Raw genomic sequence first — 16560 nt, 5'->3', positions numbered from 1 at the left:
ACTTTCAGACAGTGACTAAGTACTGACAATAGTTCAAGCAATGAGTTTCAGGGTTTTTTTTGTTTTGTTTTTTGCTGAGTTAAGTCCAATTACAACCAGGCGATTTGGCAGGTAAGAGTGTTTTGTTCACACAGGTTGCCAGTTCAGGATAGTAGTAACTGTCTTTACAAGGAAGGCTTTAGATTAATCTTCTTTGGCATTCAGAGGCATGGATGTAGGACTTTGCAGTTTCTCCACAAGGGTGTGTACAGACAAGTATTCTCAAAATCCACAAATTTGCACTCAGGTAAGTATGCTTTAGTGGACAATAGTTGAACAGGTAGGTTTCTCCAAAAGGCGGATACACCAGCAAAAGATCTGTGATGGCTAAATCAGGTAAGTATGGATTAACAGGTAACCAGGAAACAGAGCATCAAAACTAGGCAGTCTAAGATACACAACCAATCATCTATATCAGATGTGTGAGTATCTACTTCAGATGTAGACGAGAAAGCAGGTCTAAGACCAAGAGGGCAGAGGGACCATGACAGTATGAATGTGAATAAGGAATTAAGAATCTTGAGTCTATTACAAATTTTTCAAGATGCATCACTAACCAACAAAAATACAGTATTTTTAGAAGTTTTCATGTAGGAAAAGTTTATTTTATTTTATTTCTTGACCTCAGTCACTACTTCATGCTAAACCTCAGCATGGGTGCCTGCCTCCTCATGAGAGTTTATCAAGAGTATATAGCCCACAGCATATGCTTTGCTATGTGGTCAATTTTTCAGATGGCTAAGCACAGCTTGAGTATGTCAGCTAAAACAAATTTCTTTCTGCAGGCCTATACTGAGTTTCGACTTAACTGGGTAGGTGTATCACCGTAACACTATTATTCACACACTACTTTTTTTAAATTACCACTACACAAATAAAGTTCAACTTCCACCATAAGTACCTTCAACCTGAAAAAAAAAAAACAGCAGTATCCCATCCCTAACAGGCTTCCTGTATATCATCTCTACCTCTTTTTCCGTATTGTAATTGCGCTGGATTTTGAGTAGTGGTCAGTATTCTGAACTGTACTTGTGATATTGACTCTCACACAAAAGAAAGAGCTGCGAAATGCTAACTAAACCAGGCACATGTAAAAATAAATAAATGCATTTTATAATTATGACAAATCCATGGAGTAGCTCGCTTGGCAGGGCTGAATCACAGTACTGTGTAGTACTTTTTTCTGTATATTTTGGCTGATTTTGTTCTGTTCAACACAACCCCACACTACTTCAAAAATGATGAAATCCTGGCTTTCAGACCAGGTATGCTTTTACTGCATTAGCAGGGTGTTCAGGATCACTGTCATGCTGAAAAAGGAAGGTGTTTCAAGTCAGATGCTTTCCAGATGATGTTACATGATGGATCCAAATTCACCATCATGGTACTACGATCATAATTCCATCAGTTTTGACAAGATCCCAAACACCACTAACTGAACTGGAGACCTAAACCATAACAGAACCTCCACTGTGTTTTACAGACATCTGCTGACACCCACGGTTCCAGCTTTCTCCTGACCTCTTACATATGTATATATGTCAGGATTTGAACCAACACTCATAATCAGTGCCAACAGGTTTTATGGAATGATGATTGTTCCCTTCCTTAAGAATGGCATTGTTAAGGAAGGGAAACGGCATTGACAGCCATCCTTCCACTAAAACCATTTCTGATGAGGCTTCAGTGAACAGTAGCCAGATCAGCTGAAGGGCCAGATTCATCTCAGGTCCAGTGTCAGGTTTTTGCTGGATTTTTTTCCTATTTTTCAGGGACATGATTTTCTCATACTGTTCACCTGTTGTAAATCCCTTTTCTTAGGTTTGCTACTTCTTCTTTTCCACTTTCCATTTTCCTAAACCTTTCAGGTTTTCAAATAAAAGCTCTTTTAGAATCACCCTGTTATGTGTTTTTGTACTGGGCAGCTAATAAAAAAGTGTCTAAAGATACAAGATACACTGTGCTGTTCTACCTTACTGAGTGATAAGTTATAGGGTTTCAGCTCCTTGTCACTTAACAACACAGTTATCCAAGAGTTAACAGTTTAATAAAGCAATTTTGTCTGGGTTAAGTGTAGTGTGAAAAGAGCTAATAATCATTTTAGAGTTGCCTAAGATTAAAGTTTGGCTTGCAGCCAGTCTCACTCTGTGTTGGTAGTTAAAGGAGCTAATTAAACAAACCCCACATGAAAGCCCCCTCCTCGGGAGCTAGAAAGATTAAACGCCCTCAGGTGTATTCGCTCTCTAACTACCGCGCAACAAAAGTGAAACAGCGATTAGACAGCATGCACAGTTTTCACCACGCAAAACAGGATTCTGCTGGGTGTGTTTTGCGATACAGTATTAATTATAATCAAGATCCCAGAGATGGAAATAATGCTGAGAAATGGGACATTACTAGGATTGCAATGAAATCTTCGGTTACTTTCTCAGCTGTTTTACATGTAACTTGCCTCCAGTGCAGTATAGGTTTTGTGTAGAGATAAAGTCACTACTTATATGATCGTTTCCTGTTTTATTTTCTGTTTACTCACATAATGTGTGTGTACTATAAACTGTATATAAAAGATGGGCATGACTGCAGTGATTAAATTTTATTGGTTGAGGGAGCCCTGTTTTGAAGCTGTATTAGCATGTTAGCTACAGATGATTTTGTTTTTCTTTAAGACAAAGTGGCAACATTTTAATAAGAGGCTGGCATGCTAAGTTACTCTGGTTAGCAAGCTGCTCCATGGACTTCAAACATATCATATTTGCCAATCACCACACTAATAGCATACAATAAAATACTGGAATTTCACTTGCCTGGAACACTGGACCAGCTTATAATCTCGATGATATTCAAGGCTGCACTTGTCCAACCAGTCTACATGTGTTTTGTGGATTTGATTCAACATTGTTCACGAGTGAAGGGAGAACATTAGATTGACAGATGGACTGGGGCGAGATCCAAAGTGAATCATATTCTTTTTTATTATTATTTTTTACATTTATTTTCCTTTGAAGACTAGCTGGGTTCTCCCTTAGAGATAGAGTGAGGCGCTCGGTCATTTGAGAGGGACTCGGAATAGAGCCGCTGCTCCTCCACATCGAAAGTAGCCAGTTGAGGTGGTACAGGCAACTGACTAGGATGCCTCCTCCTAGGTGAGCTACTCTGGGCATGTCCTTCAGGGAGGAGGCCCTGGGGCAGACCCAGGACTCCATGAAGAGATTACGGATAAGAAGGATGAGCTGGAATAGGTGGCTGTGGTGAAGGAAGTCTGGGATTCTCAACTCAGACTGCTGTCTCCTCGGCCTGAATCTGGATAAGCAGCAGAAAATTAATGGAAAATAAATGGAATTTCACTTGCCAAAACCAGGAGGCCAGACTTCTTGAGTGAGCCAGTAATAGAATTGATGGCAACACAAAGCATATTATTTGACAGATAATTGTATTAAAATGCACCAAAATTGACCTGAAAAACAGTTGAAAGCATGAAAAATCATAAAAGAGGTGAAACCTAGCAGACAACTGCATGTTAATGACACGGGAAACTATGGGAAATAGGTCACTTTTGTCCTTTGATTGTGGAAAATTTATTTCCCTATTGCATTACTTTTAGTCGTGCTAATTATATACAGTAGAGACTACAGTTCTGTATAGTGCACATGTGAAGTGAAACAAACACACATCTGTGCCTTCAGGCTTCTGCTCTTCTTTGACACATGCATTAAAGTGCAAACACAAACACACACATGCACTACATGCACTATAGCAGCTTCCTTTTCGCCTGGTTTGAATTTGTAAGCCCGAAGCTCCTGCCAAAGCTCCTGTTGCTGTGGGGAGAAGCAGCTGCGCACTCATCCTACCCTCCTTCCAGTTTTCCAGCTAATGGAACATTCCAGTGCTCCCGTACGCCCCTGCCACAATAACAAATTTGGTACATCCCATTGGTGCTTCTCTAGCTGGTTTGTCACTGACTCAGTAGTATCACAGCAGTCAGCCAAACAGTATTTTGAGCACACGCTTACCGGCGCGCGTACACGCAAACAACACCGCGCACATAGTCTGAGAGTGAGGACATAAGACGAGAGAGTTATAAAACAGAAGGAAAGAAATCCTCGGCTAGTCCTTCCACTCAACAGTCTTCTGGTTGTTCTGCATCCCTGATATGACCCTGTTCAGTCCAAGATGTGAGTATACCGAAGTGTTTCCTTGTGTATGTGTGATGATGCCTGTTTTAGTGGATGTTTGCATGCACCACGGTGTTTCTGAAAGACAGTATTTGCCATTGTTCCTCTCATTCCTTTTCTCTCCACTGCCATTTTCCCCCTTCATCCTGGAAGCTTTTCAGCTTTTGTGTGCTCATCTGTGCACTTCAGCCTGAAGCTCCGGTTTCTCTACATTTGTACCTCAGAGCTGTTTTTCTCGCTTTTCCCTGTCCGTAAACATTAGTCCAATCAGAAGGTGCTGTGGTAATATAGGAGACACTGGACTTGAGGATGTTAAACACTGTGATGCATTAAGAGGTGTTTCAGGCAAATTTACCTTTAAGCAAAAGCCAAGTGTGTTTCTCATATTGGCAAGGTCAGCACATGGTCTAGTCAGGATACAAAGGCTTTTGCTAGTGAAATGACTTATAGCTTAATTATGTTGTAATACCCATCTCTCCATATGGATTGAGATTTCTTTAGTTTTCTTCTTCATCTGCAAAGTGAACAGTGCATCCATGAACAGTTTCTAATAAGACTACATTACCATGCAGGCACAGTGCCAATATCTTCTCACAACTTCCACACTAGTTTGGAAACCTCAGTCTGTTCTCAAAGCTACTTGTCTGGTGGGGAAGCAGAGGCTTCAGACAAGGTCAGTATAGACTAAAAGACTCCACAGTGAAAGTAAAACGCATCTTAAACTGTTGAATACTTCCACAGTGCAAAAATAAAGTCAAGTCACTGTTGTCGTCTCCCTCACTATAATGCTGCAATCTGCTTCACTGTTGAGACGTGGTTTTTAGCACACTAGCATCTCTCTCAACTTACCATGTATCCATGCCAGCAAACAGTATATTTCCTGTTTTTTATTTGTTCCTTAGAGCTGTAAGTAATAATTTATGTTACACAGTTTCGTGTTTTTATCTGTGAGTGGAAACTAAGTGTTCATGGTTGCAGGAACGTGCAGAGACTCGGCATATCGACAAAACCTGCACACGCTGCACTTATACCTAGACATCGTCAACACTACCAGGATGTGAATTAATTAATAAGCTTTATGACAAGTGAGGGGGATTTATGTGATCCTACAGTCACAATGATATCATCAACTGTAAGTCTAAATCAAATTTAGGTTAATAAAATGTTAATTTCTGCTATTCTGGTTGTGCTGCTTGATAGTACTGTATACTGTGCCTTGACAAATTTGTTCTGGTCCAGAATAAGTAGTAGGCTTAAGTAAAGCCAATAACCAGTAATCAAAAGAAAAGGCACTAAGGACAGACAAAGAACAATACAAGAGCAGAAAATATCTTACTGTAGTTTAATCTTTTATCAAGGTTCTTTTGTAATTTAACCAATCTGCTAAATTGAAATCAGCTTTGCAGTCCTGGTTTAAATGATTGTTGCAAAAGCGTTCAGCCATACGCGCTCTCTTTTCTTTTACTTTTAGGATGCAGCGCTTCAGAAAAGCAAAGTGAGTGTGCGAACGGTATTACCAAATATTCCATTTGAATTAAATGCCTCTGAAAATTTCAGTGTCAGTCTGCAGCTCAAGCGTTTGCGTTCTGCTCTGAAGTTAGTTACTCGATTAAGATGTTGAATCAAATTACACTGAAAAATACATCAAACATTTAGGGATGCGGTTCAGCCCAACGCGTGATAAATTGAAGAATTGGGATGAAAATAAAAATGATGATAGAAGACGGCAGATTTAGCTGTTTTTATCTGATCACATTATCCAATCTCCCACACATCCGTGACTTCAAGTGTGTGTGTGTGTGTGTGTGTGTGTGTGTGCGTTCAGACTGTTTGCTAAAAAAGAATCTGTGAAAATAAAGTAAGTGCTGTGCACAGACTCCCCTTAATGCATGTGTTGCAGACTCTTAAAGCAACTTTCAGTGTTTTCCAATGAGGTGAATACACAGATTCCTATTTCCTAACTTTGATCCAGGTCCAAGGTTTCATTAGAGCAGGGTGGGTGCTGATTGACTGGGATCTTCAGGGGAAATCTAGGCTCCTTCTAGCTTTGAAAACTCAGAACAAGAAAAGCTTTTCCACATTGTGTCTATGTAATTTTGTTTCCAGGTAGTGTGATTAAGCTGGCTCTAACTTTGGCTGGGTATGAAGCGGCACTCTGGCAGTCAGCCTGACATCCGCTGATACAAAGCATAGTGATGGACTGTGGCAGAGGCTGAGGCTTTATAACCCATTACAGCTGATCGCATGTGACCTTGCTGTGTCCTCTGATGCTCTTTGAGCCAGTTTTACGAAATAACTGTCTATCAGATTATACTGCCGTTTGAGTTCTATATCTCCCTGCCAGTTTGCACCTGGAATCTCTCAGGCTGGTCATGGATTTGTAAATGAGTCCTGAATCACTACACAATCTTGTTATGGCTGAAATATTAGTATTCGTTGAAAATAATCCAATTTTGCACGTATTGCAGAATTGCTGTCTGTACGGTTTCTAACCACACGGTGATGATGTAGTAATGTTTCAATTATGTGTTTATATTTAAACCATATATTTTCTTAAATCTGTCATCTAAACTAGAAGCAAAAATAGAAATAAAACTAAACTAATAGTCTACTTGTGATTGCCCTCCAATAAAATGGATGGTATAAATGGATAATAAATGACAGTAGTGAAACATAGTGGTTGTAATCTGCAACATGTTTTCATGATAAAAGCTACAATTTTGACATATGATCCACAATACTATATGTATGTCCTCAAAACTCTTTAGTCTGCATTATATTCATTTAGCAGATGATTTTATCCAAAGGCCTACAATAGTAGTGTCTTTCAAACAAGTTATTATTTTTTTTATAGCTCTAATAAATGCACAATGTAGCTGCTTAAAGTGAGACTGTTTGGTATTTGCAAGGGGAAAAAATGCATATTGCATCACAACAACCATGAATCACTTTTTCCTTTGCGTTCACCGTGGTTAGAGCAGGGTGGAGTATTTTATAACACTGTGAGGTCACTTCTTTTTCATGGGCCTCTATGTTTCTGTAGCCAACTATAGGGCAGAATCTGTGTGTGGCTCACCAAAAAAAGTTGTCATTTATGTGAAGTCACTTTAATTCAAAACGCAGTTTGCCTTGTTTTTTGAAACTATACCTCTGAACAGAAAACCCCCAAAACAAAACAAAGTATAATACACATATATATACGTGCATACATGCATGGGCATAGATGTGAAGTCTGCAAAGGAGGAGCTAACTGTGGTGTATATAGGATTTTGTTTACTCTGATAGCACTCTGATTACCTCCTGAGGTTTTGCTCCTGTTGAGCGACACAACTGTGCTCAGCAGCATCCTCCCCTCTCTTCCTGTGTAATGGCTTCATCACGCAGTCAATCATACAGTCATCCTGTTGCTCAGCAAACTCATTATAAAACTCAGTTTTGTTTTCCTGGCACACAATGCCGAGCCATTATATTTAAAAGATAATGTGTAGGCCTTTTGTCCTTTTAGTGTAAGGAGATGTAGTCACTTTTTCATGAAAATACTATGTCTACTTTGGGAGGTAAAGGCGCATACGTATGTCTAAATTTCTTTTCACACTTTCAAACCCATACTTAATTAATTGTCGCTTCCAGCCATTTGACAATCATGCTGTGCGAGTGTATGTGCAGCTGGCCCAGTCACACTCCATTCACCACCCATCTGTCCATGTCAGACTGGACTTCTCTCCCCGTCTCTTTGCTGCTTACCTCCTGCCTGTTTTTGTTTTGTCTTTTACTCACCTTTGGTAAATTGACAAGAGAGCAAGCACAGTGAGAGCAGTGAGCTGCTGGTGTGTCCTGTAATCAAGATGGTTTATGGTTAAATGGCTAGTACAAACATGTATATAAAAGTGTTTGCAGGAGAGAAAGAGTGAGATCAGAGCTCAGTTGAGCTTTTTAGAGGTTGTGCCAAGTTTCCAATGTATCCTTGCAGACAGGAAATAAAAATGGAGTGAACAGTCTAGCTCAAAGTGGCTGGAGGGAGGTGGACGTGAAAACAGATACTGGCTTCTGTCAGTCTTAGCTGGCCCTTTAGTCAGCATCATGTCAAGCTGCTGTAGATTATGTAAATGTTGCCAGAATAAAGAAGACCCAAGTGTAGGATAAACATGACCATGTGTATGCCATTTAGTCATCTGGAGGTTCCTGTGTGTGTGTGTGTGTTTGTACTCTCTCTTTGTTGTGTTGCAGTATGTCGCTCTTTACTGTATCAGTACAAAGTTAATTGGTTGCTCTTTCATGCAGACATGAGCATGAGTGGAGAGTTGAAGTCAAGCCGCTCTAGGGCAGCCAGTAAGAGGGCCAGCAACACCACTTATGGGTGAGTATGACACCGCCCACCTCCCCACACCCACAAAGCCCACAAAGCCCACAAAGCTCACACACCCACAAAGCCCACAAAGCACACACACACACACACACACACACACACACACACACACACACACACACACACACACACACACACACACACACACACACAGGAACACTCTCCTATCCCCCACACACTCAGAGATAATCATGCGCTCTATTATTTGCTGCAGCCCTTTATCTGTAACTCAATGGTTGCACCTCAGCTTTCCAATCAATGCAGCATTATTTGTTATTAGCTTCATACCAGTGTATGTAAGCTGCTATTGATTTTGGCCAGAGGTGCTGTCTCCATCAGTCAATGTTTGAATCCATCTGTTGATGTAGTGCACACATATGATTGGAGCTGATTACTGTTTATTGCTGACAGTTCAATACTGCGGTGTGCAGCTACACTAACGTAAACTCTGTGCTCAGATGGCTGGGGAAGGGAGTTGGAGGGGTAGTGGAAGAGATGACAGTGTGTGGGCTTGTTTGAATTCGTTCATGGCTTCATTACTCAACTCGAACTCTCTCTTTGAACTGCAGATTTTTCTCTGGCTGCGGCTCTGTAGGCCAAAGCTCCTTTTATTAGCACAAACCACAGAGAGTACTGTCTTTTTGTTAAGTTTGAGTCGATCCTCATTTTGTAGCACTCACTGGTAATGGCTCATTGTATGTACTCTGTAAATCCATGTATGTCCTTCAAAATTAATTTAAAACAAAGGGGAACAAAATAGAAAAGTCCAAGAAATTTAGAAAAAGTCACCAAATTCCCAAATTAAATGATAGTTTCTGAAAGCATACAAAAGTGTTTTTTTAACATTTAAGAAGCTAAGATGAGAAAAACATTAATTTTTAAAATATGTTGCCGGACGTCCACTCTAGGATAAAAAAAAATACTGCAAAGTAGGTTAGGAATGCAAACAAGAATAGAAAATGAATATTAACAGATGTACTGATATTGAGGCCAACTTGTTTGTCTCGGTCTCAATCAGAAAATCTCATTAATATTCTATCTTCTGTGCAACAGGGCCTCCACATGTGTTTCCAGCTCCACAATACACACTGATGATTTTCAATTCAAGGCAGCTGTATTGATGTCCTTCTGTTGGTTTCATCATATATTAGAGTGGTGTATAGATGTAAAAATAGTGCAATATGGGTCATTATGTATTATGTAGACAGCATGTCCTTGAAAACAGTTAATCCAGCTCTCTACTTGTGCTCCCTGCTCCAATCCCTCTAACCAGCCCTGCCTAAACCTTGAACCCCCAAACATTATTCAGCCATTCCACCATGCAGTTATTCAACAGCACTGCATGCATTAATGAGGTTAGTCATACAACACACATACTCACGATGACTAACACCCAGTGGAAAACACCTGAGGTAGCAACCCCAATGTAGCCTGATATAGCCTCCGTGATATTTTGCAGAAATGACATAGACTTAAAGCAGAGGACGTTGGATTTCTGTGGTCGTTTGAGGCTTATAGACACATCCAGCAGGCTAAACTAAGCACGGGACACATCCAGCCTGTTAATACATGCAAAAAACATGATTACAGTCATGCGGGTCGCTCTGTGACGCATGTGCAGTGGTGCTTTAAGCCTGATGCTAATCTTCACGTCAGCGTATTTATGGACAATGCTGTTCTAATGATAAGCAGGTATTGTTTTGATAAACAATTTAGATTACTATACTGACATATATCACTTACAGCACAGACTTGTGGATGTAATTATTTTTGCAGAGTTTTGATCATCACTCAAACTAGTGTGGAACTCAAACTATTTTGAGTCTGTTCACATTTAAGGGTACATGAATGCATGATGGTGTACTAACTAACTGTCACAAAACATGAGGATGAAAAACTGCCTTTTTCTCACCCTTAGTGGTCATGTGGTCATTTTTCTAGCCACATAGCACAAACCACCAAACAATTTTCACCCAGCGTGAAGAAGATTAATTGCGTGTAGTGGCTCAGTCACACTAAAGGAAAAATAGGACAGCAGTGTCCTTGCGAGTAGGAAAAATCAGTGGCTGCCCATTACTGCATTTATTTATTTATTTTTCTATTTGTATTTGGCAACTAGTTACAAGTAGTTTTGGTGAGCAACTGGTTTCTTGATGGTTAAATGTCCAACATCCTGAGCGTCTGAGTGACCAGAATGTAAGGAAGTTGCCCTGCAACTCAAACCAAACATCACACGTGTTGTGTCATCTTGGTTTTATTAAACACAACTGTTCTCTTCCCTGGAAATGAATTTAGCATTATGGTCAGACACGCATCAAATTGCTGATGTTCACAAAATGCACTGCATGAGTGCAGCCTGCTAACAGAAGTACCTGAGTTGAGACACGCTGGGATAGTCAGAGGATTACATTATTACAGTTCATCCTGAAAGGGACACAATTTAATAAAACTGACAAATCACAAACTCGTAGTGACACTAGAGGAAGATTCAACAAAGTTTATGCAATGAGGATTTGTGTATATGGACAATTTTCTCCATACATTTTAAAAGGTAATCCATCAACAGTTATCAAGACAAACCAAAATTACCAACCGTTAGACTGATGGCAAAATCAAATGCATGACAGTAAGTTACAAAATAAAAAGGAATAAAATGCTTTCTTTTGGCCTTACTGGAAGGCAGTGTTTACAATTCCTCTGCATAACATATATATTTTGATTTCTAAAGAAAATGTGAGCAGTACAGCTACAGTTACACATGAAAATGTTGTGAGGCAGCTACCAAAAAATCTCTCTGTCCAGGCTCCAGTAATCTTGCTTTGTGCTGCTAGCAGCAGCGTGCCCTGACTACTCCCTCCCACTATTCTCACAGCGCTGGCCAACAAACGTTCGCCTGTGGCCTAGATTACTTTGCAAACAAACTTTCTAAGTCATGTCTAAGATGCTAAAGCAGTGTAATCTACTCATCCAAAACCATGTAGCCTACCACTCTTTCTAAACTGTTATTATGGCTTGAAAGCTGGATTATGAAGCTCACAATAAAAATTTTAAACTCTATTGATAGTAAAACCCAATAAAGGTTTTCATTTGATGTCTTAATGCACTGCAAGTCATTTCTTGCCTCATGATATCAAGCACGTTTGTTTTTTTTCTTCTGTCTCTTCCTGCTGCCATTCTCTCATGCACTATATCTACCCCCAGGCTATTTCCTCTACAGCGACCCTGGCAACATATGGGTGTTGTCATCATTTATCGTTCATGCTTTCTGACTGTCACAGGTCCTCTCTATTGGTGAGCCACAGCTGTGGAAGCAGTGATGGGGTGTAGCGAGTGGCAAATGTTCCACAACCCAGATGCTGTTGATGCTGCAGCCGTGGCCCTTGTGTGCTCCAGTGCATTACTACAAAGCTCACTGCACTGTACTGTGTGGCCCATATAGGAAGGCTCAGGTGCCATATGAGGGGTCTCAGAGGAGCGTGTGTGCTTGAATGTGTGTGTGCGGTCAATGTATAGTTAACCCATGGCTTGGGATAGAAGACTGGGTTGGGTGATGGAGGGAGGCTTGCTGTTTAGTCTTTTTTGGCCTTTGTCTCTCAAAGCACTTGCTGTTATAATTAAGATGGAACAATAACACACAGGCATAGTCATGTTAACTAATATTTTCTTCTCCCCTTGTTATGTGTGATAAGACTTTTGTGGCTGTAGTTGTAATTTTTTTTCTCCCCGAAGTATGTCCAGTCTATCTTAAGGTTACTACAGTATTCATTTTACTAGCTGCTCCATTGGTTTTCTCAGTGGTAAGGGGAAGGAGAGAGGCACAGAGGAGGGGGATAGGAGGGTAGCCTTGAAACCGAGTGGCAATGTGCTGAGCATCTGGTCGCTGGTATTTTCGTCTGATTTCTTCTTTAATTATGAGAGGGGCTACTCATAGAGGAGTCGGTGTTAGGATGGAAACAGTGCGAGCCATCTGTTAGATCAGCTCAAAGACGCTGAAGGGGGCAGAAGGGGCAAATATGAACTCTGAAGTGGCCAGAAACAGTAGATGATGAAGTCCTACGTTATACACAGTGAACCAGAACTTAAAAGCTAATTTGACAGCACGGCGATGGATAAGAGAGTGACAGGAAATATTTTAGGTCATATTATTAACTTCATTTAATGTTGCTCTTTTTTTTATTGGTTATGGTAACACTATAAAATCACCAGCCACATCATTAGGTACACTTTTGCCTTCAGAGATCCCTAATTTATCAATACATAAATTCAAGGTTTTTTTTTCATATTGACATGATAGCGTCACACAGTTGCTGCAGATATGTCGACATCAACGGACATCAGTGATGTAAATCTCCCAGTCCACCACATGCCAGAGGTGCTCTGTTGGATTGAGGTGACTGTAGGCTATGAGTACAGTGAACTCATTGTGATGTTCAAGAAACCAGTTTGAGATGACCTGTGCTTTGTGACATGGTGTGCTACCGTGCTGGAAGCAGCCATTAGAAGATGGTACATTTAAACAATATTCATTTGGTACTAAGGAGCCCAAAGTTTTCTTCTTCTTCCTTTGGCTGGTCCCTTTAAACAGGTTTTATGCTTTCCACATCCACAAGTCCACTAGGGACCGCTAGGTACCTGTGACTTAATTTTGGGTCCCTGTCCGTGTACGCAACAGAGTATAATAGCTTTAGTGGTCACGTAAGTAGATCATCTGCCTCCATCTCACTTTAACCCTAGCATCCTCTTCTGTCACACCAACCCTCTGGATGTCCTCCTTTACTACATCCATGAATCTTCTCTGTGGACCCTTTTTTTCCTGTTGCCTGGCAGCTCCATATTCAAAATCCTTTCACTGTTTCTCTTTTGCACATGTAAAAACCATCTCAGCCTTTCTTATTCTGTCTACAAATTAAAGGGCCCAAACTGTGTCATAAAATAATATATGTTCTCTTTAGAGAAGACTGTGTAGGAAAATCCCAGTAGATCAGCAATTTCTGAAATGCTCAGACCAGCCGTTTTTTGTGTCAACAACTGCCATTTTCAAAGTCACCTAAATCACCTTTAATCCCCATTATGATGCTCAATTTGAACTTCAGCACGCTGTCTTGACCATGTTTACATGCCTAAATGCATTGAGTTGCTGCTATGTAATTGGCTGATTAGATTTTTGAGTTAAGAAGCTGTTGAACAGATGTATCAAAGTGGCTCTTGAGTGTACTCTCCAAGCTTGGCACTGTGAATGGGAATGTGTTGTCACACATGGGGAGAGCTGGCGAGTAACCAAGTACAAATACTTTGTAACTATACACGATTTTCAGGTATCTTTACTTGAGTACTTATTTTTCTTTTTACTGTTACGTCCTACATTTTAACACAAATATCTATATTTCCTACCACTTACATTTTCAAAACAGACGTGTTACCTTTGGTTTAAGACATTTGAGGGGAGTTATTATTTCAAGTCTCTGCACCCTTTAACAGTAACACATGAAAAGCAATCCTAATGGTTATCAATTACAAAGAGATATAAGTTGTATCTGATATAGCACCTCATTTGTTAAACCAGATTTTGGATCTGTATTTGATGTAAAGTTGTGTTGTGAAACATCCTGGAAAACAAACTAAGTTATACTAACTGTGTGGTATTTAAAGGTTGCAGTTTAATGTTCTGTGATGGCTGTAAAGCAAAGAACAGTGTGTGACTGGTGCACAGCGGCTTTGGTGTTCATGGTCAGAGTTAGGCTAGATTAAGTGTTGCAGAGATGAATTTGAATTTAAGCTGATGATGCTTAGATTCATTCACTGAACGAAGTATAAAGACAGTGTAAACATTGTACTGTCAGTGTAGAGGATGGAAATCAGCAAAGACCATTCATGAAACATCTGCTGACATCTTGTTGAATTCAGTTGTGTAGATCCACAAAGAGTAAACAGTAAACCTCAGGTCAGCTGATCACAGCCTGTACATCTAAAATCGAATGGATCTTACAATAGAAGTTATTCTGGGATGTGATTCTTTTCCCTACGTGGAACCACTGCAGTCGATCTTAAGGTTCCTCCACCCACTGAATCCCCCTTTAACCCTGACTGTGCTCATTTCACAGGCAACAGAAAATATATATATTTTTAATTCTCCTTTTCTTCTAGCCTCATGTTCTACATAACTGATTCAAGCCGGGTACATTCATTAGAATTTAAATTTGGACTAAAATAAAGTTTGTCTTCTCATGTGCTTTTAGAATTTTGTGAAATTATTATAGTACGAGGTTCAGATGGCATCGCACAAAAATAGCTTGTAAAAGTGTCCTCAAAAGAGCTTTCTTACTTTGAGTACATTTCAGAGCCTTTTAAATAAGTTGTACTCGATTTGAAGTAAATATAAGTACTTCTAATTGAGTATTTTTTAACAGAAGTATTTGTACTTCTACTTAAATACTGAATGTCTGTACTTTTGTCACCTCTGATGATGGGGAAAGAAGAACGAGGAGACAGGTTTAAACCAAGTTATTTTAAAGAAAACAAACAAAGATGAATATTAAATTCCAAACATTCGGTAGGATATATACACTACACAGCCACATCCTATTACAGCTTTCAATTAAACATACTTGTCTTGACTGTGCATGGCGTGCACTATTAGTTTTACAGCATGAAAGACCAATAAAAACTCTTAAAAAAGACAGATGACATAAAGCTTAAGCTGTCATTCAAGACGGCAGTGTTGGGAATAACCCATAAACCTACATTTGAATCTTAAAAAACAATATCCTCCTCCTCCTCATTTGTTTCCATGCAGCACTTGTTTTGACAGTTTGTATATGAGGGTCTCGCCTTAGGCTCGGTTGGCTGACATCTGTAAATCCACCAGCAGTGGAAAAACAAAGGGCAAACTGAGGCACTGTCAATGTTCGCCGATTTTAAGAATGACCTCTTTCTGCTGGATACAGTTCTGTGTCTCTCAATTGTCACAACGCAGCTGACTACCAGCTGTTATGATCCCTACCCAGAGCCAAATGTGCGCACAACACATTGTAATCAATTTTTAAAATGACATTTGTAAACATTATTTATAGAGAGAGGAGTGCAGTTTGCACAGAATGAGAAACTAAAAAAAGGCCTCACATTTATTAGAAATGCAAAAAACAGACTTCTGTCACTTCTAACATATAAAGAGAAATAAATATGTAAAATAGATGCAAAACCTGATTACACCGCCTCCTGTGTTCTTCCCAGCGTGGGCTTTGGGTTTAGAATTGACATGATATCATTGTTCCTGATCTATGCCCAAGACTAGTGTGAGCTCATATCTGAGATTGTGTGACTTATGCATGGTAGGAGTAAAATAACATTTATTTCCTTTCATAAACTCGAAGTAGTTGCCCTGTCCTTGCTAACTTTGCAAAAAGTAACTGAGCAAGGGATATGATATTGGATGTTTTTCATCTGCATTCAAAAAGTATCTAACAAATAAAATAGCTCACCTATTGCTTTGGTGTCCATTTGTTTAAAAAGTACTTTGCTGTGTATTCCAGTTTACAGTGATGGATTTCTCGCTATTTAATTTATCCTTACAAATAGGACAAATATTCTGCTTATGTCTGCACCTTGGAAAAATTAAGTTAAATCAAGTGTGGAGGAAGTTCTTTGTCTGTGTGACTAATGCATCCGTGTTTTCTTTGTGAGCAGCGTTGTTGTTGTTCTGCCAGACGATGAGGCCAGTCGAGTGCGAGGCTCGCTGAGTGTGTCTCCATGTTTTGATATCACGGCTCATTCCCAGATCGAGAAGATTTGAGTATTAATTGTGTCAAATCCTGAACACTGCATTATTTAAAGTGTTGAAGACTTGTGTGCAACTCATTTACGCTCGTGTGAAAAAGTGGAAATCTGTTATATTGAAAACATTACACAAAATGCTGACAGAAATGAACCCAGATTAGTCACTTTAGACGTTAGTAGATTTTGAACAAAGCACTTGTTGCATTTTTT

At 39.8% G+C, this 16560-nt stretch overlaps 1 protein-coding gene across 2 annotated transcripts in view; it reads left to right on the top strand.

Annotated features, from left to right (window-relative positions):
• The first annotated feature begins 3991 nt into the window (after positions 1-3991).
• Positions 3992-16560, top strand: part of LOC146678571 (uncharacterized) — a 38580-nt gene continuing 26011 nt past the window's right edge. The window contains exons 1-2 of one of the 2 annotated variants that reach the window (XM_085401073.1): positions 3992-4211; positions 8493-8568. In XM_085401073.1, coding sequence (XP_085257199.1) covers positions 4190-4211; positions 8493-8568 — 98 coding nt within the window. In that variant the 5' untranslated portion in view covers positions 3992-4189. The remainder of the gene's footprint in view (positions 4212-8492; positions 8569-16560) is intronic. The other variant, XM_085401066.1, reaches the window with a different exon arrangement.

Source organism: Rhamphochromis longiceps, linkage group LG1 (assembly GCF_057381845.1).
Source record: "Rhamphochromis longiceps isolate RC_006_pf linkage group LG1, R_longiceps_female_GT1.1, whole genome shotgun sequence".
Taxonomy (NCBI): Eukaryota; Metazoa; Chordata; class Actinopteri; order Cichliformes; family Cichlidae; genus Rhamphochromis; species Rhamphochromis longiceps.
This window is presented reverse-complemented; position numbering and strand designations above follow the sequence as displayed.